The 21792-nt window shown below is 47.5% G+C and overlaps 1 protein-coding gene across 3 annotated transcripts in view; it reads left to right on the plus strand.

Annotated features, from left to right (window-relative positions):
- The window catches only part of acap3a (ArfGAP with coiled-coil, ankyrin repeat and PH domains 3a), a 75813-nt gene that overhangs the window by 29119 nt on the left and 24902 nt on the right, over positions 1-21792 (plus strand). For all 3 annotated transcript variants that reach the window (XM_064957401.1, XM_064957399.1, XM_064957400.1), the window contains exons 2-4: positions 5383-5440; positions 9456-9575; positions 10582-10635. In XM_064957401.1, coding sequence (XP_064813473.1) covers positions 5383-5440; positions 9456-9575; positions 10582-10635 — 232 coding nt within the window. The remainder of the gene's footprint in view (positions 1-5382; positions 5441-9455; positions 9576-10581; positions 10636-21792) is intronic.

The following is a 21792-nucleotide window of genomic DNA, read 5'->3' on the forward strand; positions in this document are numbered from 1 at the left end:
GTTGGGGGCATCTGTCTGACCCTACATCACACAGTGGCTGAGGTCTGGGCAGGGCATGGGGTGGTGAGGTATAAGGAGACAAGCAGCTAGCTAAGAATAACGCTGGATACAATTTAAGGCCAAAGGAAAGGGAGTGCAGGCAATACGCTCAGGGACAGAGACACACCCCCCGCCATCAACCACCCATTCAGCCATTTACAAGGGTCTCAATCAGAGCTCTTAATGCAATCAATATTCCGACAAAATGCTGCCGACCCCCAGAGAGGAAGTGCCTTCAACACAATAGGGCCCTCAGACAGACCAGGGACCCACCGTCCCCAGACCCCCCCCCCCCCCCAAATAGCCCACTCTCCTCCCCACTAAGTGACTCGAAACACCCTCTCTGTCCCCTGTCGTATAAGATTATGTTAACCCTGTCAGATAATGTTCCCCTAATGTCCCCTGTTTGTCTACATGATGATTTTTAGAGCTATCAAAGGTGAAATATTGATGAAGGCTTATTGGCTCCATTTCTAGAGAAATAAAATCAACTGGGCAATGGGCAGCATAAGTATACTCACGGTTGATCAAACACTCCAGTTAGTGATCACAAAGGATCACTTGAAGCCACTGCTCTGTTCAGTTTCACAGCTGTTCTCGCTCTCATTTGCATGCTGGGCTGTCTGAGGGTGTTCATTGGTTGATTGGATCCCCCCAATGGGTTTGGCTTCCAGTAGGTTGGTGCGTCTCAGCTGGCGTTTGGTTTGGTTGTGGCTCAGGTGTTCAGTCAATGTTCAGGGGTCAGTACCTCAATTCTCGGTCCTGTCTCTGGTTCGTTCCTCTCCTCAGCAGACCCTCTGCTCATTACACACACACACACAGGGCAGGGCAGGCCACCAGTCACCAGTCAGCTCTGCACCAGGCAAGGCTGGGTGGTTCTGGCTCTCCCAACCCTCAACTCTCAGGGGCCTCTGGCTCAGCGGTCTGTCCTCTCTTCTCCTCCATCAAGTCCATAGCAGTCTGGCCCTGCCCGCTTACTAATGACCATGACAGAGCTGCAGACTGCATTTGGAAGTTTGGCTGTGTATGGGTGTTCTTATGCATATAGGCTTAATGCAAATGTTCAGCACCACAATACAACTCCTGCCAAGAACCTCTATTCTCTCCAGGGTAGCTGCTGTGTGAATCCAGTTGGATTGAGAAGTGGCCCATGAAAGAAGTAAGGGAAAACAAAAGGCGTTTTGTGTTTGGAGTCGTTAGTTTGGCGTAGTAAACATCACCTCAGCCCTTCCCTTCCTTTACCCTGGGGAAGCTCAGTCAGCATGTCAATGGGCCAACAGCAGCCAGAGAAGCGCTTATTCAGCACAATAGTGCTGTTTATTATTTTTCAACTACACGCACACACACACACACACACGCACGCACGCACGCACGCACGCACACACACACACACACGCGCGCACGCGCACACACACGCACACGCACACGCACACGCACACGCACACACGCACGCTGCTCCAGATCTGCAATGTTCCATGTCAGAAAAAAAACCACTCCCAGATTCTGCCTGCTAGGCCAAGCTAGTACCTCCAGCACTACAGCATTAAGCTGCCCAAACCAGTTAGTGGCTGCTACTGCACTCTCTCTTGTGAGTTTGCTCATGTTTCATCAGACATCAGGACACGCCATTGAAGTGTCCAGTCAAATAGGTCAATGAGGTGGACATATCACTTCTTTGTGGCACGGAGTAAAGGAACTGAATACATGTGTATTGATATTGAGGGGCAGTAAAGGTCTGTTGATGACTTATTAACAGCAGTGGTCCATTGATTGGGCTACACAGGCTGGGGTCAAGGCTGTTGTGTCATATAACCTCTCCACTCCCTGCGGTGTGACTGTGTGTAGGGGTCGACTGACGGACTTCCACAATGGGATCCAACGTAGCCCACTTCGGGTGGGGGGGGTGGGGGTTGGTTACCACGGCAACAGGCATAGGGGGCGCCGTGTGCATCCATTATGGAAGTCATGTGTAGTGAGACGGGGCGATGGGGGGCGAGGGCCTGGGGGCATGGGGGAGCAGCTGTCCCCCAAGCCAGCCCCCGATCAAACGGGAGAAACATCTGGAAGGCTAACCGCTGCAGGGGGTCCAATCCATGTTAGCTCCACTAGGCTACTGTCGAGGAGAGACGTGTTGCCTGCAGGGGATCATGCTCTAATACTGTACAATTGACAGGAGAGGCTAGCCCCCGCCCTCTATACAGGAGTTTTTAAACTAAAGCCCTTTCCTATCTAACTTGTCTATGCTTCACTGTTGTCCTTTATTGCCAATACCAATTGTTAATCAATAGCAACACTATTGATTAGATACTGTAGGAACTCGGAAGAGCGTTTACCGTTCTTCTGTGCTCACAGTCACAAGAAGAACATCTCATTAGGGAAGTAAATGGCCGACACATGGGAGAGTAAAAGAAACACGACATTTCAAGAACACTCCCTGTCATGCTGCCTCTCAGAGGCACGAGCAAAAAACATAGCTGTACAAAAGCAGAGCTTATCATATTATATTAACGGGCTGTTTAAAACTGACATCAGCTATTAAAAAAAGCATGAGTTGTTCGCAGTAGGATTACTGGTGGGTGCGGTCAGTAGGCCCGAAAAGTCTCAAATGGGAATCAGGTAAGGTTATAAAAAGGGGAATCGGTTTAGGTCACAAAAAGGTGAATCAGTTTAGGTCATAAAAAGGTGAATCAGTTTAGGTTATAAAAGGGGAATCGGTTTAGGTTATAAAAAGGGGAATCGGTTTAGGTCACAAAAAGGTGAATCGGTTTAGGTCATAAAAAGGTGAATCAGTTTAGGTTATAAAAAGGGGAATCGGTTTAGGTTATAAAAAGGGGAATCGGTTTAGGTCACAAAAAGGTGAATCAGTTTAGGTTATAAAAGGGGCATCAGTTTAGGTTATAAAAGGGGAATCGGTTTAGGTCACAAAAAGGTGAATCATTTTAGGTTATAAAAGGGGCATCAGTTTAGGTTATAAAAGGGGAATCGGTTTAGGTCACAAAAAGGTGAATCAGTTTAGGTTGTAAAAAGGTGAATCAGTTTAGGTTATAAAAAGGGGAATCAGTTTAGGTTGTAAAAGGGGCATCAGTTTAGGTCATAAAAAGGGGAATCAGTTTAGGTTGTAAAAGGGGCATCAGTTTAGGTCATAAAAAGGGGAATCAGTTTAGGTTATAAAAAGGGGAATCAGTTTTGGTTAAAAAAGGGAAATCAGTTAAGGTTATAAAAAGGGGAATCAGTTGAGGTTATAAAACATAGAGCCATATGTTTGGTATTGATTAGGCAGGAGTATGGTTGGAATCCAAATCTAAGTCTGACCTTCGGATATTCTCTGTTCATAGTATTCAGGCATGCTCCAGTTGACTGACAGTAGTAAATGCTGTGGCAGAGCGGAAGACAAGAGCACGTGGCGTCCTTCCTCCCCTGAGCCTTGAGCCCTGCATACTGCGGCCTGAGCCAGCCAACCGGCCTAATCTACAGTACCCATGGCCAGGGGGATGGAGAGCGCAAAGGGAAGGAGAGGGAAAGGAAGTGAGTAGGAGAGGGTGAGAGAAAAGAAGGGAAGATGAGAGAGGGAGGGAAGGATTGCGAGAAGGGTGGAGAGAAAAGGAGAGAGGAGAGGGAGAGAGAAAGAGAGAGAGAGCACTGTTGTGCGCTGCGGCCTCTATCTCCTCTCGTTCCAATGTAAAACGTGAGAGATTTGCTGCTGCTTTCTGCTAATATGGAGCTGTACAGTCACCCTCCAAAAGTATTGGCACCCTTGATAAATAAATGAGCAAAAAAGACTGTATAAAATAAATACTGAGCGATATTGTATGCTAAATAAAATGGGAAAATTATATACTTTTAAACTAATACAATTGCTCAGAGGAAGAGATTTTGTTCAACAAGTAATAAAACAAGTCTAAAACAAGATATTTGTCAAAAGTATTGGCACCCCTGAAGATTCTTATAATTGAAATCAAACTAAATGTAATCTGCATAAACGTTCTACTTTTTAGAGTAAATTTCATCTTCCTCTGGTACTTTTGCATGCTTTTTAGCTAGTACTGTAGTTCTGAATCTAGCGCTCACGAGCCAAAAGTGGTCACCCGAAAATTGCTCACTTCGTCACTTATGTGTAGATACGGTATCTGTACCACATCATTTCCCTCTCTCTCTCCATCTCTCCCTCTCTCTCTCCCTCTCCCTCTCCCTCTCTCTCTCTCTCTCTCTCCCTCTCTCTCTCCATCTCTCTCCCTCTCTCTCTCCCTCTCTCTCTCCCTCCCCCTCTCTCTCTCTCTCTCTCTCTCTCTCTCTCTCTCTCTCTCTCTCTCTCCCTCCCTCTCTCTCTCCATCTCTCTCTCTCTCTCTCTCTCTCTCTCTCTCTCTCTCTGCTGTGTGTGCATCTATTAGCTGTCACTCAAATTGCTAGGAGCTAACGTTTATTGGCTGGAACTTGAATTGCTAGGGGGCTGTCCCACGTAGGGGCTGTCCCACGTAGGGGCTGTGTCCAGGCACTCCGATTCACATCCGTATTTGTATTATTATTTTTTTAGTCTTTTTTTACTTTATCAAGGGTGCCAAATCCCATTTGGAGGTGACTGTATGAGCTAAGAGGCAAGAAGAATCGATGATGTGTTTTCTAATTTACACTGACTGACTCAAGTCAAGTGTGACCTTCCCAGTCCCACAGGGTCGTGAGAAAGTATGGGAGGATGTTTAGACATGATATGGCTGGAGATGATTCAGTACCTGTTTCATTGAGTTGTTCTAATTATGTCACAGCCCTTCATCTTTATACCCCAACATCACATCACCCTTTCATATGGTCTCCAAGCAATCTGAGGAAGCCGCCACCGTGCTCACCCACAGCTGAGGCTTGTATAAACAGTGGTGTGGGCTCGTGGCTAGGGCAGGGACAGCGGTGGACCACTGTGTAACCCACTCCCTAAGAGCAGGGTAGAGGCAGAGGTCTCATATGCTTTGGGGTGGGGTGGCGGCAGTGACTAGGTGAAGAGTTTTTCGGGGGTGCGACTGTACCACAGCTCTGCTGAACATCTTGTCACTCTGTTATGTCTGAGCTCAATTGTTTCCAGCCAGTGTCTCGCTCTGTCACTTAACTTGTTAACACTTCTCCAGAGAACTCCCAAACCCGGGCCTGTTTCAGCTCGAACATGTCTGTGTTCAGATCCAAGAACATCACTGTCAGTCTAAGATGAATGTTACTTTCCCTTCTCTTCCCAAGGACATGGTAAATGTGTGGTACAGTCACGGCGTATGAAGCAGGAAAAAAAATCATTCTGCTAAACGCAATGTAACTCTTCTCTGAACTGATAAAAACGTTTTTTTAAATGTTTTATCTTGCAGGGCGAACATTAATGAAGTGGAGACGGAGGTGGTGGAGATTGAAGTGAAACTAGACAAGGTAAGAAGCCTTTATTTTAATAACCCTTTATCCTCCTTTTCAACTAGCCTCTAGATCCTATTGTCACTGTAATATAAGCCAGATTATAAACGGGGACATTTGGGTCCCTGATGCTCATTGGCTGAAACAGCATTTGAGCCGTGTGTATATCAGACAATAACCCTGGTATGACCCAAAAAAAAAACATGTTTACTGTTCTATTTATGTTGTTAACCCGTTTATAATAGCAATAAGGCACCTTGGGGGTTTGTGGTATACGGCCAATATACCACGGCTAAGAGCTGTATCCAGGCACTCCGTTTCTTGTCGTGCATAAGAGCAGCCCTTGGCCATATACCACACCTCCTAGGGCCTTATTTCTTAACTAAACCACTATTGTCCTTCTAACTGTTGGCTTCAAGTGCTCAATGGTTTTATTTTGATAGAACGCATGTGATATATCCATTACAGCATATTTACGAGTTCATTTTGAACTTACTGTACATCCCATCTACTACTACACCAATAATGGAATGAAATTCCAGGCATATAGACTGAGAATACAAAACATTGCTCTTTCCATAACATAGACTGACCAGGTGAATCCAGGTGAGAGCGATGATGCCTTATTGATGTCGCTTGTTGAATCCACTTCAATCCGTGTAGATGAAGGGGAGGGGACGGGTTGAGGAAGGAATTCTAAGCCTTGAGACATGGATTGTGTCTGTGTGCCATTCAGAGGGTGAATAGGCAAGGCAAAAGACTTCAGTGCCTTTGAACGGGGCCTGGTAGTAGGTGCCAGGTGAACCCGGTTTGTGTCAAGAACTGCAACGCTGCTGGGTTTTTCATGCTCAACAGCTTCCCGTGTGTATTGAGAATGGTCCACCATCCAGCCAACTTGATACAACTGTGGGAAGCATTGGAGTCAACATGGGCCAGCATCCCTTTGGAATGCTTTCGACACCGCGTAGAGTCCATCCCCCTGGCGAATTGAGGCTGTTCTGAGGGCCAAACGGGGGGGTGCAACTCAATAGTAGGACCCTCATGTTTGGTATAGTCAGTGTACAGGACTGTATATTGCAGGATTAAAGGATGATGGTGATAGCAGCTACCAATTTAACACCAGTTAACCTGCTACACTGGTGTGCCCCGTTTACACACACACACACACACACACACACACACGCACACACGCACACGCACGCGCACGCACACACACACACACACACACACACACACACACACACACACACACACACACACACGCGCGCGCACGCACGCACACACACACACACACACGCACACGCACACGCACACACACACACACACACACACACACACACACACACACACACACACAGAGATTACCAAAGTGGCATGCAGCCCTCCTATCTAGACAACCTGAGTCAGACAAGTAGGCTAGTTGGGGAGTCCTACTACTACTACATTTACACCCATCAGTATAACACTGTATGCTTGTAATGGGATGGCCTGACTTAAACCACTGAGTACTGGGGGCGATTAAAACGGAAAGCATAATCTCACACTGTCGACTTGCTTAATGTTTCAGCAGCTCAGGTTTGTGTGGGCTAAACGTGACGTGGCAGGGAAGAGGACCGACAACATTAGAATGCATTAGACTGGCTTTCAAAGCATTGGGTTACCCTCTAACGAGGAAGCCTGATGCTTTGTGGTAATGCTCATGATGTCACCAGTCCATCTGTTCCGTTTGACCTTGAGTTATGTGAGTTATGTGTCTGCGGAGGTTAGTCTGCTGCTTCGCTCTCCCTTCACTATCATCACTGTTGGCATGAGCAATGACCGTGAAAAGTGCAGAATGTCTCAGTGTGACATTATGTGAGGGTATGCGGCTCTTTGGCTCGTCAGATGTCATGATTTGGGTGTTAATGTAGTGTACGTACTGTACAAATAATAGAAACACTTGAGTTTTTAAAAAAGAAAGAGACTGGTCGGCAGGTAGCCTAGTGGTTAAGAGCGTTGGGCCAGTAACCAAAAGGTCACTGGTTTGAATCCCTGAGCCGACTCGGTGAAAAATCTGTCAATGTGCCCTTGAACAAGGAACTTAACCTTAATTGCTCCTGTAAGTCGCTCTGGATAAGAACATCTGCTAAATGACTAAAAGGTAAATGAGGGATACAAAGTATATTGAAAGCAGGTGCTGCCACACAGGTCTGGTTCCTGAGTTAAATTAAGCAATTAAGATCCCATCATGCTTAGGGTCATGTATAAAAATACTGGGCAGGTTATCATTTTGGTTACCATTTCTATACCACCATAGGACGACAATTTACCTCATCCACAGGGCACGAGGGGTCACTGAATGGTTAGACGAGCATGAAAACGATGTAAACCATAAGCCGTGGCCGTCTCAGTCACCAGAACTCAACCCAGTCGAGCACTAATGTGAGATTCTGGAACGGCGCCTGAGACAGGGTTTTCCACCACCATCAACAAAAACAACAAATGATGGAATTTCTCCTGGAAGAATGTTGTCGCAGCCCTCCAATAGAGTTCCAGACACTTGTAGAATCTCTGCCAAGGTGCATTGAAGCGGTTCCGGTGGCACGTGGTGTCCCAACGCCCTATTAAGACACTTTATGTAGGTGTTTCTTTATTTAGGCTGTTACCTGTATTTAAGCTTACATCTTTTGGTATTAATTGTTGAATTACAAACATATGTGAGAACATGTACCAAGTGTTATGCCCAAGGGTTTTGCAGGTGACTCATACTGTTTGGGTTTGAATTTGACTCACCCATGTTAACTCTCACCAGAAGCCCAAATCCATTAGCGTACTATCACAATACACAGGAGGGCATTACTCTACCCGAACATCAACCCACTGTCAAACCACTAATCCTGGCTCTGACGCCTTTTCTTATCCCTCAGTAGGGAAACAGGTGGGACTCTCCTCTCAACCGAAAACACTGGCAGCCCATTCCTAGTTCTCTCCCCAGGAATTAGCGTGAGAGGATATGGTTGGCCGGCCCTGAGTTGAGTCTGGCTAGGGGCTGTGAGGAAATGGCCGTTTGCTTGAGATGGGTGAGGGAGAGAGAGAGGGGGGCTGGCCTTGATTCAATGTCTTGCGAATGTAGAAAGAAACGACACACATTGTAGTGAACCATAAATCAGGCTACGTGGCAGTTCAGCTGTCAGAAGGTAAACATTGTGACAGGCCTTTGGTGACTCCTGAGGGTCAAGTCTTCCACCTCTCTTTAGAGTCCTGTGAAGTTAGAAATGTGACTTGTCATCTTGCCCTGTGTTTTTCAGCGTGTGGATTGGGAGAGCACTTTCGGCAGTTTGATTCTGTCCTATCCAAAAATGTCCATGTCGCAACCCTAGAGTAGATAAATCAGTTTACAGATGAATCTTTGTGGTTGTAACCAAAAGTCTTTACACTGAAATCCACATGGTTAATTCCCCAGTCCTGGACCGCATCTCCCCCCCCCCCTCATTAGTGGCATGTGTGTTAGTTGCATGCTTATGTCATGGGGTAACATAACAAGCCACATGAGAAATGTGCTCCACCACACCACACATTACTATGGGTGATAATTGAGGGGCCAAAAGTAACATGCAGCCGTAGGACACGCGTAGTCGCCAAGTGTGGTGAGCATGTGTTGACATGCACACAATGGTTAGGTTGGGAATCTCTGTGTGGGAATATGATGTGGCTGTTTGCTGTGGAAAGGGGGACACTGTAGATGCTACAGGAGCTCTGTCCTTACGGACGTCATCCAATCTGAGGGGGCACAAAATCAAGTGGCTGTCCTCAGGATTCAACCATAGGTTTCACCTCCGTGACATAATCACAATAGACGGCCCATTCCAGGTTTTTATTTCACCAGTGAATTTATAGACCAGAGAAAGTCCCTCCGCTGTGCACAGTATTTAAGATTGGAATTGATTTGTACTGTATGTAGAGAGGTGTATCATTTGCTACTCTGTATGCGTACCCTAATTTCCTCTCCCTACTTCATTCTCTGCACCTCGTTCTCTGTTCTCTCCTCCCCTAGTTGGTGAAGCTATGCAGTGGGATGATCGAGGCAGGGAAGGCGTATGTCAGCGCCAACAAACTCTTTGTGAACGGGATCCGGGACCTGTCCCAACAATGCAAGAAGGATGAGATGATATCGGTGAGGTTCAGTTGGATCCGGGAATGTCATATACCACAATGTCTAATGTAAGGTGTAATAAGTTGACTTCCACGTGTTAGGTTATAGCCTCATAACCTTGTTATACTGTATTATGCACTTATTCACTATTTACTGGATATTAATCATATACAACACAACACACCTAGACTTTCTGCAGGTTGCCTAGCGATTAAGAGCCCTGGGTCAGTAAAGGAAAAGTTGCTGGTACGCTGGCACTTAACCCTCATTTCTCCTGTAAGTCTCTCTGGATAAGAACATCTGCCAAATGACTCAAATATAAATGTAATAATATCTAAGTCCATCACGTAAAATGTATTCCTACAAAGCACAAACTAGCCTTTTTGTATGTGGTAAAACACGCTTGAATGTCTTGGGGCCGGGCTCTGCGTAGTGCTTAATCTTGGAAGTAGTGCTTTCCTGCTCTCTGACCGCGTGCCTGAGTAAGTCTGTGTGTGAACCTGATTACTCTACGAATGGATTAGTCAGTGTCAGTGGAAGGATCAGGCCTGGAGTGGAGGCTTACGACGGTAGGCCTACGTCTTGGTCAGGGTTCCAGGACCAGAGTCCTCCAGAACTTTCTCCATAAGAGCTGAGTTTACGCCAGAAGTAGTCGACTCGTTGCCGCCAACATTAAGTGGTATTAAAGGCTTGCTAGTGCATGGCTCTCCAATTGGTTCACCCTCTTGTCTAATTCTGAGGATCTCGTTAAACGCTGCTCTTATTTGTATTTTCCATTGAAAACATGGAAAAGAGTTAGGCCTGCAATTATGTTTCCATTCTGTCTTAGTCTTGTACAATATGAGTGACAAAATCCATCAGTAAAATTGGAAAATGCTAACTTAATTTGACTATTTGTAAAATATAAATGAAATTATACTTGGCATGGCAGCATTAGCAAAGGGAACAGGATCCCTCTCTGTCTCTAATCTTGTTAAAATGCTGTAATACAATATACTGAAGCTATTGTGGCTTGTATTCCTTGCAGGAGTGTCTGGAGAAGTGTGGGGAGAGCCTCCAGGAAATAGTCAACTACCACATGGTAAGTCTCTCCTCCTTCTCTCTCTCTCTCTCTCTCTCTCTCTCTCTCTTTCTTTCTCCCTCTCTCTCTCTCTCTCTCTCTCTCTCTCTCTCTCTCTCTCTCTCTCTTTCTCCTCTCTCTCTCTTTCTCCTCTTTCTCTTTCTCCTCACTCTCTCTCTCTCCTCCTCTCTCTCTCGCTCACTCTCTCTCTCCTCCTCTCTCACCTCCTCTCTCTCTCCTCCTCTCCCCCCTCTCTCTCTCTTTCTCTCTCTTTCTCCTTATCTCTTTCTCTCTCTCCTCCTCTCTCTCGCTCACTCTCTCTCTCCTCCTCTCTCGCCTCCTCTCTCTCTCCTCCTCTCTCTCCCCCTCTCTCTCTCTCCCTCTCTCTCTCTCCCTCTCTCTTTCTCTCCCCCTCTCTCCTTCTCTCTGTTCCCCAAACTCTACCCACATACTCCAGTCCTGATACTGTACTGAAAGTCCATAGAGACCAGGTAGCACTGAGCACAATGATACAGTATCATAACATCTTGAAATGCTAAATGCAATGGTCTCTTATTCCCTTTGTCTGATCTGTCTTTAAATGATTCAACATGTAGTAACATTTCATTCACAAATCATTCAATGTCTCTTCTCTCTCATTGTTCTCAGTTATGTGATGGCTCTGTCCTGACTCTGTATGTGGTCGTGTAACTATCGCCATCTGCCAATCAGCACACAGTAGATCAGAGGGCACGAGAGGGTTGGATACGGCATAGCAGCTGTCTTCGACTCCTTCAGTTGCTTTTGGAACGTGTATAGTCTGGAAAATGTGACAGTGGAGAGATGCCGCCAGATATTTGACGGGAACGCTATGACTGCGTAACGTTTAATGAAAACCGTTTCCCACAGGTTTTACAGTTGAAAAAAACATGTTTCCTTTACTCGGAAGAGGTTTTTGCAGACGTTATACCTGTTCGGTTGGCGACACGAGAAGCATCAAGGCAGAGTCACAAATCGCAATAACAACTTTGAATAGACAAACCACTGTGCCGGCTGTATTTTCTTTGGACATGTGGAGGCTAAGGGAGCGTCTACACAGACAAGCACAGACTTAGCTCCTGCCTGGAACCAAAAGCCCTGTAATGTATTGCTGTGTTGTTTCACCACCTCCCTCCAAACTCAGACCCCCTGCTCTCTGTAGCTTCTTTGAAGTCCATTAGTCTAAAACCCTGGCGCATGTTTGATGTTTCTGTTAGAGGAGCGTGAGCTTCACATTCCTTCTGAGGCCAGGAAAAGGGCCACGATAGCAAATCACCATAGCCTTTTCTATCAGGAGACTATATCTAGGGAGAAAGAGCAGCGCTATAAATGGGATGTTGATGGGTGAGGTCACTGAGGCCGGGGTGAATTAAGAGTGTAGGAGCTACAGGGATGACCCCGTCTGACCCTGCTTTCATCATGCAGGCCTCGGTGCAATGTGATTCAGAGAAGCCAGCAAGACCTGAATTGGTCAGAGGATCAGTGAAGTGATGAGGACAATTGATACAGTTCATCACAGTGTTTGTCCAGGGCTACAGCAAAACAATGTTTACTGTTGGGGGGTACTCGAGGACTGGAGTTGGGAAACACTGGTTTACTGTAGGTACATCATTCATATCTTCACTCTTGGCCTTGTGTAACTAGTAAAGCCAGTGGTATTACTGTCTGTCTGGTAGATACGTGCGGGTTGCTGCCTTTCACCTGAGAGAGAGTTTTGGACAGTCTGATGAACACCCAGCTGGGAGCACCCTTCTCCCTCTTGTCTCCCCTCGCTCCATCCACTCTTATTCTCTTCTCCCCTCTCTGCTCCCTCTAGCCCACATGAAAGCCAGCTTGCTGTACATTAGCATTACTGCACTCTTAGAAAAAAGGGTTCCAAAATGAGCTCTTTGGCTGTCCCCATAGGAGAACCTTTTTTGGTTCAAATTAAAAACCCTTTTGGGTTCCATCAATAAACAAAAAAAGAGTTCTAGCTGGAAGCAAATAGGGTTCTCCTATGGGGACAGCCAAATAATTGTTTTAGGTTCTGGAGAGCAATTTTTTTTCTAAGAGCGTGGGTCTCTGTCGTGCTTTGTGTTGCTTTGATGTCTTGAGTGAGGAGGAGCAGACCAAGGACACAGACAGGATTGATAGTGATACAGTATGTATGCCATGAAAGGAATCAGAGGGAATCTCTCTTTGGTCTGTAACATTATCTGACATGTGTAACTTTTTGACCAAATTCACATAGAAATGTGAGTTACAGAGCTATCATTCTCATTAAAAGCAAGTTTAAGAGGCAGTAGATCTGTTCTAATACTGAACACAAATATAAATGCAACATGTGAAGTGTTGGTCACATGTTTCATGAGCTGAAATGAAAGATCCCTGAAATGTTCCATACGCATATAAAGCTTCTTTCTCTCAAATGATGTGCACACGTTTGTTTACATCCCTGTGATCATTTCTCCTTTGTCAAGATAATCTATCCACCTGATAGGTGTGGCATGTCAAGAAGCTGATTAAACAGCAGGATCATTACACAGGTGCACCTTGTGCTGGTGACAATCAAATGTGCAGTTTTGTCAGAAAACAATGTCTCTAGTGTTGAGGGAGCATGCAGTTGGCATGCGGACTGCAGGAATGTCCAACAGAGCTGTTGCCAGAGAATTGAATGTTAATTCATCTTATCATAAGCCACCTCCAACATTGTTTTAGAGAATTTGGCAGTACGTCCAACTGGCAGTACGTCCAACTGGCCTCACAACCACAGTACGTCCAACTAGCCTCACAACCACAGTGCCCCTGCCCAGCCATGTGAAATCCATAGATTAAAGCCTAATTTATTTATTTCAACTGACTGATTTCCTTATATGAACTGTAGCTCAGTAAAATTGTAAAAACTGTTGCGTTTATATTCTTGTTCAGTATATGTGCTCTATTTCTATGCTTATTTGTTCTTAAGTTTTAGTTTTTTGCGTCTTTTAGTTTTTTGCGTCTTTTACTTTCAGTTTTGTACACCAGGTTCAAACAGCTGAAAATACTATATTTTTGGTTATTGAATATATATTTCTCAGCGGTTTAGAAGGTACAATGATTCTTTGCTTGTTTTGTCACATAAACGGAAGTTAGGTGAACTATTAGAATTTTAGCATCCAGGACATTTCTGCATATGGCACCTTTAACATAATGATCTTTACACAGATCACCAGTCAAAGTAGCCATGTCCCCTTTCTGATCTGACGATAAGGGCTTTGCAGTTTTTATCAACTGAAGTACCATTGTAAAACTACTGTAGGTTTTCATCTTTTAGCTACATCTTTTGTTTCTTATCGACAAAGGGGCAACATTTTGAAGTGGCCTTGAGTCTCCATTTGTCCATTCAGTAGTGTTGCAAGCGATTAATGAATAAGAAATTATGAGGGGTACATCTGTAGTTTATGACATGCCCCTATGAAGTGTGTGCGTGTGCGTGTGTGTGTGTGTGTGCACGTGTGTGTGTGTGTGTGTGTCTGTGTGGAGCGGCATGGCAGCTGCCACGGTGGGCACCCCTCCAGACTACTAAAAGACCCATACAAATGGGACCATTGAGTGCCAACTGCCCCGGTCACAGCCAACCCCTAGTGCCCTCATAACCCATATTCATAACCCATATTCACAGTCATACGCATGTGGGTAGACAGACACATACACTTGAAGGAGGCACACATGTCTAAAGGGAGCGCCCTGGCACTCTTCTCTCTCCACTTCCTGCTAATTCAGTTACTATGCCAGACCAGGCCAGTCACCACAACAGAACAAACAAGCTATGTTTGCTTGGAAGTAAGACACAAGCCAGCCAAGTATAGCTCCCTTCTGAGCTCAGAAACTAGGCCTGTTTGTTCTTCTCTGGGGGATTCACAATATATTTCTCTGTCTTCTAGAACAACAAATCATCAAGGAAACTGGGCCAATTGTTAAATAGTCACTGTTTCATTCAAGCGTGACAGTACATTTGAGTTTTTGATGAATTATTGATGTACTTTTGTCTCTCTTAACATCCATTATTTTAGAACTGGGGTAATGGTAGCGATGTGGGTGAGGAAAGGGAGAGACTAGGGGAGAGACTAGGGGTGAGACTGGGTGAGTGACTAGGGGAGAGACTAGGGGAGAGACTAGGGGAGAGACTAGGGGAGAGACTAGGTGAGTGACTAGGGGAGAGACTGGGTGAGTGACTAGGGGAAAGACTAGGGGAGAGACTAGGGGAGAGACTAGGGGAGAGACTAGGTGAGTGACTAGGGGAGAGACTAGGGGAGAGACTGGGGGAGAGACTAGGGGAGAGACAAGGTGAGAGACTGGGTGAGTGACTAGGGGAGAGACTAGGGGAGAGACTGGGTGAGAGACTAGGGGAGAGACTGGGGGAGAGACTAGGTGAGAGACTAGGGGAGAGACTGGGGGAGAGACTAGGTGAGAGACTAGGGGAGAGACTGGGGGAGAGACTATGGGAAACTAGGGGAGAGACTAGGTGAGAGACTAGGGGAGAGACTGGGGGAGAGACTATGGGAGAGACTGGGGGAAACTAGGGGAGAGACTAGGGGAGAGACTGGGTGAGTGACTAGGGGAGAGACTGGGTGAGTGACTAGGGGAGAGACTGGGTGAGTGACTAGGGGAGAGACTCGGGGAGAGACTGGGGAGAGACTAGGGGAGAGACTGGGGGAGAGACTATGGGAGAGACTGGGGGAAACTAGGGGAGAGACTAGGGGAGAGACTGGGTGAGTGACTAGGGGAGAGACTAGGGGAGTGACTGAGGGAGAGACTAGGTGAGAGACTAGGGGAGTGACTGAGGGAGAGACTAGGGGAGTGAGTGGGGGTGAGACTAGGGGAGAGACTAGGGGAGAGACTGGGGGAGAGACTAGGGGAGAGACTAGGTAGAGACTAGGGGAGAGACTGGGTGAGTGACTAGGGGTGAGACTAGGGGAGTGACTGGGGGAGAGACTCGGTGAAAGACGAGGGGAGAGACTAGGGGAGAGACTGGGTGAGTGACTAGGGGAGAGAGTAGGGGAGAGACTATGGGAGATACTGGGGGAGAGACTAGGGGAGAGACTAGGGGAGTGAGTGGGGGTGAGACTAGGGGAGTGAGTGGGGGTGAGACTAGGGGAGAGACTAGGGGAGAGACAGGGGGAGAGACTAGGGGAGAGACTAGGGGAGAGACTACGTGAGAGACTGGGGGAGAGACTAGGGGAGAGACTAGGGGAGAGACTAGGGGAGAGACTGGGGGAGAGACTAGGGGAGAGACTAGGGGAGAGACTAGGGGAGAGACTGGGTGAGTGACTAGGGGGGAGACTAGGGGAGAGACTAGGTGAGAGACTGGGGGAGAGACTAGGGGAGAGACTGGGTGAGTGACTAGGGGGGAGACTAGGGGAGAGACTAGGGGAGAGACTGGGGGAGAGACTAGGGGGGAGACTAGGGGAGAGACTGGGTGAGAGACTGGGTGAGAGACTGGGGGAGAGACTGGGGGAGAGACTAGGGGAGAGACTGGGTGAGAGACTGGGTGAGAGACTAGGGCAGAGACTAGGGGAGGGACTAGGGGAGAGACTGGGGGAGAGACTAGGGGAGAGACTAGGGGAGAGACTGGGGGAGAGCCTGGGTGAGAGCCTGGGTGAGAGACTAGGGGAGAGACTAGGGGAGAGACTAGGGGAGAGACTGGGGGGGAGCCTGGGTGAGAGACTAGGGGAGAGACTAGGGGAGAGACTGGGTGAGAGACTAGTGGAGAGACTGGGTGAGAGACTAGGGGAGAGACTAGGGGAGAGCCTGGGTGAGTGACTGGTTGAGAGACTAGGGGAGAGACTGGGTGAGAGACTGGGTGAGAGACTAGCGGAGAGACTGGGTGAGAGCCTGGGGGAGAGACTGGGGGGGAGACTAGGGGAGAGACTAGGGGAGAGACTAGGGGAGAGACTAGGGGAGAGACTGGGTGAGAGACTAGGGGAGAGGCTAGGGGAGAGACTGGGTGAGAGACTGGGTGAGAGACTAGGGGAGAGACCGGGGGAGAGGCTAGGGGAGAGACTGGGGGAGAGACTAGGGGAGAGACTAGGGGAGAGACTAGGGGAGAGACTAGGGGAGAGACTGGGTGAGAGACTAGGGGAGAGACTGGGTGAGAGACTAGGGGAGAGACTAGGTGAGAGATTAGGGGAGAGACTAGGGGAGAGACTGGGTGAGAGACTAGGTGAGAGACTGTGTGAGAGACTAGGGGAGAGACTAGGGGAGAGACTGGGTGAGAGACTAGGGGAGAGACTAGGGGAGAGACTGGGTGAGAGACTAGGGGAGAGACTGGGTGAGAGACTGGGGGAGAGACTGGGTGAGAGACTAGGGGAGAGACTGGGTGAGAGACTAGGTGAGAGACTAGGGGAGAGGCTAGGGGAGAGACTGGGTGAGAGACTAGGGGAGAGACTGGGTGAGAGACTAGGGGAGAGACTGGGGGAGAGACTAAGGGAGAGACTAGGGGAGAGGCTAGGGGAGAGACTGGGTGAGAGACTGGGTGAGTGACTAGGGGAGAGACTAGGGGAGAGGCTAGGGTAGAGACTGGGTGAGAGACTAGGGGAGAGACTAGGGGAGAGGCTAGGGTAGAGACTGGGTGAGTGACTAGGGGAGAGACTAGGGGAGAGGCTAGGGTAGAGACTGGGTGAGAGACTAGGGGAGAGACTGGGTGAGAGACTAGGGAGGAGACTGGGGGAGAGACTAGGGGAGAGTCTAGGGGAGAGACTAGGGGAGAGACTGGGTGAGAGACTAGGGGAGAGACTGGGGGAGAGACTAGGGGAGAGACTAGGGGAGAGACTGGGTGAGAGCCTAGTGGAGAGACTCGGGGAGAGACTGGGTGAGAGACTAGGGGAGAGACTGGGTGAGAGACTAGTGGAGAGACTCGGGGAGAGACTGGGTGAGAGACTAGGGGAGAGACTCGGGGAGAGACTGGGTGAGTGACTGGGGGATGTGGGGGCTTATTGCCAAGTCTTAATGTAATAAAACAGTTACTGAACACTATTTATTTACACACAATCCCTGGATTATCAGCGGGGGTTACAGCAACGTGACCATCCAGAGCTTTGGGGCTGGAAGCTGTAGACAAAGCATGAGGATGGGATGGGCAGGATTCCCATTCCAATCCCCATCACGTTCCCAGTTAGGATCAGCCAGTAGGGATTCTCTGGATACTGGTCCAGGGGAGTGGGATTGGATTGGACTGGATTCTTTACATTAGTCGAATTCTGAAGTGGGATGCCAAAGTTCTGGTTTCTTGGCCATGCTAACTGATTGAGAGGACAGAGTGGGTATCTAGCATTCCACCAAGAGCATTCCAGCAACCCTTCCATGCAGAGAGTTAGTGCTTAAGGTTAGCCTATAGATGGTGGTGAAGAGGCCAATGGACCGCAGACCGTTGGGGATAGAAGAGGGACGCCGGATAGGCCCACGTTCAACAAATCTGATCGAACCAAGTGGATATTTGTCCACTCCGTCCTGATTGCCGTATAATAAGAGACCCACAATGTGGGTTTACTAAAGTCAGATGTTGATATATTTGTCTGTTTTCACTGGATAACATTTAGAAGTTGTCCTTTATCCGGTTTAGAAGAATTGACTGCTAAATGCTAACTCCCGTTTGTATAAACGGGTAGCATAGTTAGCATAGAGAAATCTGTGGCGGTAGTCAAAGTCTTTTTTAACTGTAATGCAGCTGATTGGTGATGATGACATGAACATGTGTTGGGGTTGACATCCATACAGCATTATACTCTGATTTTAACCTCAACATAGTGTGAAATACACATGTAAACAGCCTAAATGTAAGCTAATGTTGCCTGTGGGGCAATGAGGAGATTCAGGATCTTTCCCCACGGTATCATTCCCCCACTCGTTTCCATGGCATTTTAAATGATTTTTGGTTGAGTTCCAATGACCTATTTACCACATCTATACAGCATTTCACTACAAAATAGATAAAGCCATCTACTATAAGTACAGTAGGGATCGGATTGCTTGGTGCTGAGTGGATTGGTGATATCTAATCTTTTGATTGCATCAAACATCCCCCTGTCCCAACATGTGCAGTTGTGATCCCACCCTCATTCTGGAGGTCTACTCTCAGGACATAGAGGATATGTGTTTCACATTTCCCTGTTCTTCTAGTCTATAGAAACTATCCACAACCCCTTGTTTCTGTCTTTAGAGATGGATCAGTGAACCAGCAGGCAGTCTCTCTCTCTCTCTCTCTCTCTCTCTCTCTCTCTCTCTCTCTCTCTCTCTCTCTCTGTCTCTCTCTCTGTCTCTCTGCAAACAGGGAGCACCTGTGGCATCGTGGCCTAATTAAGGCAATGTATCTCCAGCCGCTCTGCCTCCACACACACACAGGCTGCTGTCACCACAAAGCAGCCCAGGAATGTCACAGTCTGTACAAAACACAAACCGCCGAGCCGGGCTGGGCTGGGGTGGACTGGGCTGGGCTGGACTGGGTTGGACTGGGCTGGACTGTACTGGGCTGGGCTGGGCTGGACTGGGCTGAGCTGGGCTGAGCCCAGGAAACCCCTCAGCACTTTTCTGTCTCCATAACACACACATGGAGCTGTAGGGATGTTAACTACAAACCTATGTAGAACACGTTATCCACCTCAAACCTCCTCCATTTAAACCTCTGTAGAACACGTTATCCACCTCAAACCTCCTCCATTTAAACCTCTGTAGAACACGTTATCCACCTCAAACCTCCTCCATTTAAACCTCTGTAGAACACGTTATCCACCTCGAACCTCCTCCATTTAAACCTCTGTAGAACACGTTATCCACCTCAAACCTCCTCCATTTAAACCTCTGTAGAACACGTTATCCACCTCAAACCTCCTCCATTTAAACCTCTGTAGAACACGTTATCCACCTCGAACCTCCTCCATTTAAACCTCTGTAGAACACGTTATCCACCTCAAACCTCCTCCATTTAAACCTCTGTAGAACACGTTATCCACCTCGAACCTCCTCCATTTAAACCTCTGTAGAACACGTTATCCACCTCGAACCTCCTCCATTTAAACCTCTGTAGAACACGTTATCCACCTCAAACCTCCTCCATTTAAACCTCTGTAGAACACGTTATCCACCTCAAACCTCCCCCAACTACACACCAACATGTCAGACGTACGCCCCATCAGAGTGTCCAACCTGACACGCCCACCTTACTTACACAGTGGTGTTTGTTGCCAGGCCCTGTTGATTGCATTTTTGCTTGTCCGTGTGTCTGAAATGTCACACAAGATTTTCAATTACCACTTGCTGTGTTGTGGCTTATGAACTTGGATCGGGCAAAGCAAATCAATCGACCGCACACAGCGAGAGGCGAAGAGACCGAGAGAAAGAGAGCGAAAGACGTTGCTGTTTAGTGTGTTTTCCTCTCTGCTTTGCCAAGCTCTGCTGATTTACAGTGACAAAGGGAGGTCGGCGTCCGGCTCCTAACCCGACGCTTCATTTGAGAAGCGATCCCACAAACCTTTAGAAGGGCCAGAAGCATCAAAGGCAGTATATTTACTGGAGGCAGAGAGGTGTAACCTTCGGATTAGCATATTTATGGCTGGTTGAATGAGGCAGACTCTCGTTGTTAATCAAGGGGGACGCTGGGTCCTGTTGAGGGGGGAGAAACACTACACTTCCAAAAGGAAAGACTGTTCTGTTGCCCTTCTCTCTCTTATTCTCTCTCTCTCTCTTATTTCCTCTCTCTCTCTCTTATTCTCTCTCTCTCTTATTCTCTCTCGCTCTTATTCTCTCTCGCTCTGTCTCTCTCTCTGTCTCCCTCTCTCTCTCTCTCTTTCTCCCTCTGTCTCTCTCTGTCTCTCTCTCTCTCTGTCTCTCTCTCTGTCTCTCTCTCTGTGTCTCTCTCTGTCTCTCTCTCTGTGTCTCTGTCTCTCTCTCTCTCTGTCTCTCTCTCTCTCTGTCTCTATCTCTCTGTCACCCTCTCTCTCTCTCTTTCTCTCTGTCTCTCTCTCTGTCTATCTCTCTGTCTCCCCCCCTCTCTCTCTCTCTCTCTCTATCTCTATCTCTGTCTCTCTCTTTCTGTCTCTCTCTCTGTCTCTCTATTTCTGTCTCTCTCTCTGTCTCCCTCTCTCTGTCTCCCTCTCTCTGTCTCTCTCTCTGTCTCTCTCTCTGTCTCTCTCTCTCTGTCTCTCTCTGTCTCCCTCTCTCTGTCTCTCTGTCCCTCTCTCTGTCTCTCTCTCTGTCTCCCTCTCTCTGTCTCCCTCTCTCTGTCTCTCTCTCTCTCTGTCTCCCTCTCTCTGTCTTTCTCTTTCATGAATTGCCTTGTTTGGACCCGGTGAAGTACAACTAACAACTAACCGTAAAAATACACAGCTTATACCTTGTCAATTACACCTGTACAAACTTTGTAGCGTTGTGGTTACAACTTCTGGTCTTAATTGAACAAAATGACATGTTTTTAAATGAGCCGGTTTGTCTCATGGTGGTGTCAGGTTTGCCGTGCCGACGTATGCAGTCTTAGAAGTCTTAACAAGGTCATTGTGTGGCGTCATTGTAATTGTATGTTGATACCCAGTCATGTTCTTTTCCACGTAATAAAATCAGCCAATGCTCTGTTCAATGCATGTGCCATAGCTACAGTACTGCACTTGGTTTCTCTTCAGTTGTGATCTAAAATATGCACCCGATCACGACCACATTGCCTCGTGGTTTTAACATGAGTGATAGACTGTGTCATGAAAAATGCCCAAAGCTATCCTACCATGGTTCAGCATCCTACCATGGTTCAGCATCCTGCCATGGTTCAGCATCCTACCATGGTTCAGCATGACGGCAACAGGTTTTGGAACCCTGGGGGGTGGAAACATATCCAAAAAGAGAGCCTTTGCTTTGGTCGAACCACTTTACATGGTCTCCCAAACATCCTCCAGAATCTGCCTTCTAATCCGAACACAGGAAGGGTCCCAGCTACCAATCACTCTGTCCCTCAGTCAGAGAGAGGATGGGCCACCATCCACCCTAGCTCTGACCTAACCCTGCTCATTGCTAAACACCGACATCAAATTCAATTGTTTTCTGAACAAAACCAGAGAAAAACAAATTGTTTGATTGCATGTCTTTTCACTGTGTACTGTTCTGTAGCCCTGGTATAGATTCTGTATCTGCAGTGCCGTCAAATTTATACCGAAAGCCTCC

The sequence above is a fragment of the Oncorhynchus masou genome, chromosome 33 (genome assembly GCF_036934945.1).
Source record: "Oncorhynchus masou masou isolate Uvic2021 chromosome 33, UVic_Omas_1.1, whole genome shotgun sequence".
NCBI lineage: Eukaryota > Metazoa > Chordata > Actinopteri > Salmoniformes > Salmonidae > Oncorhynchus > Oncorhynchus masou.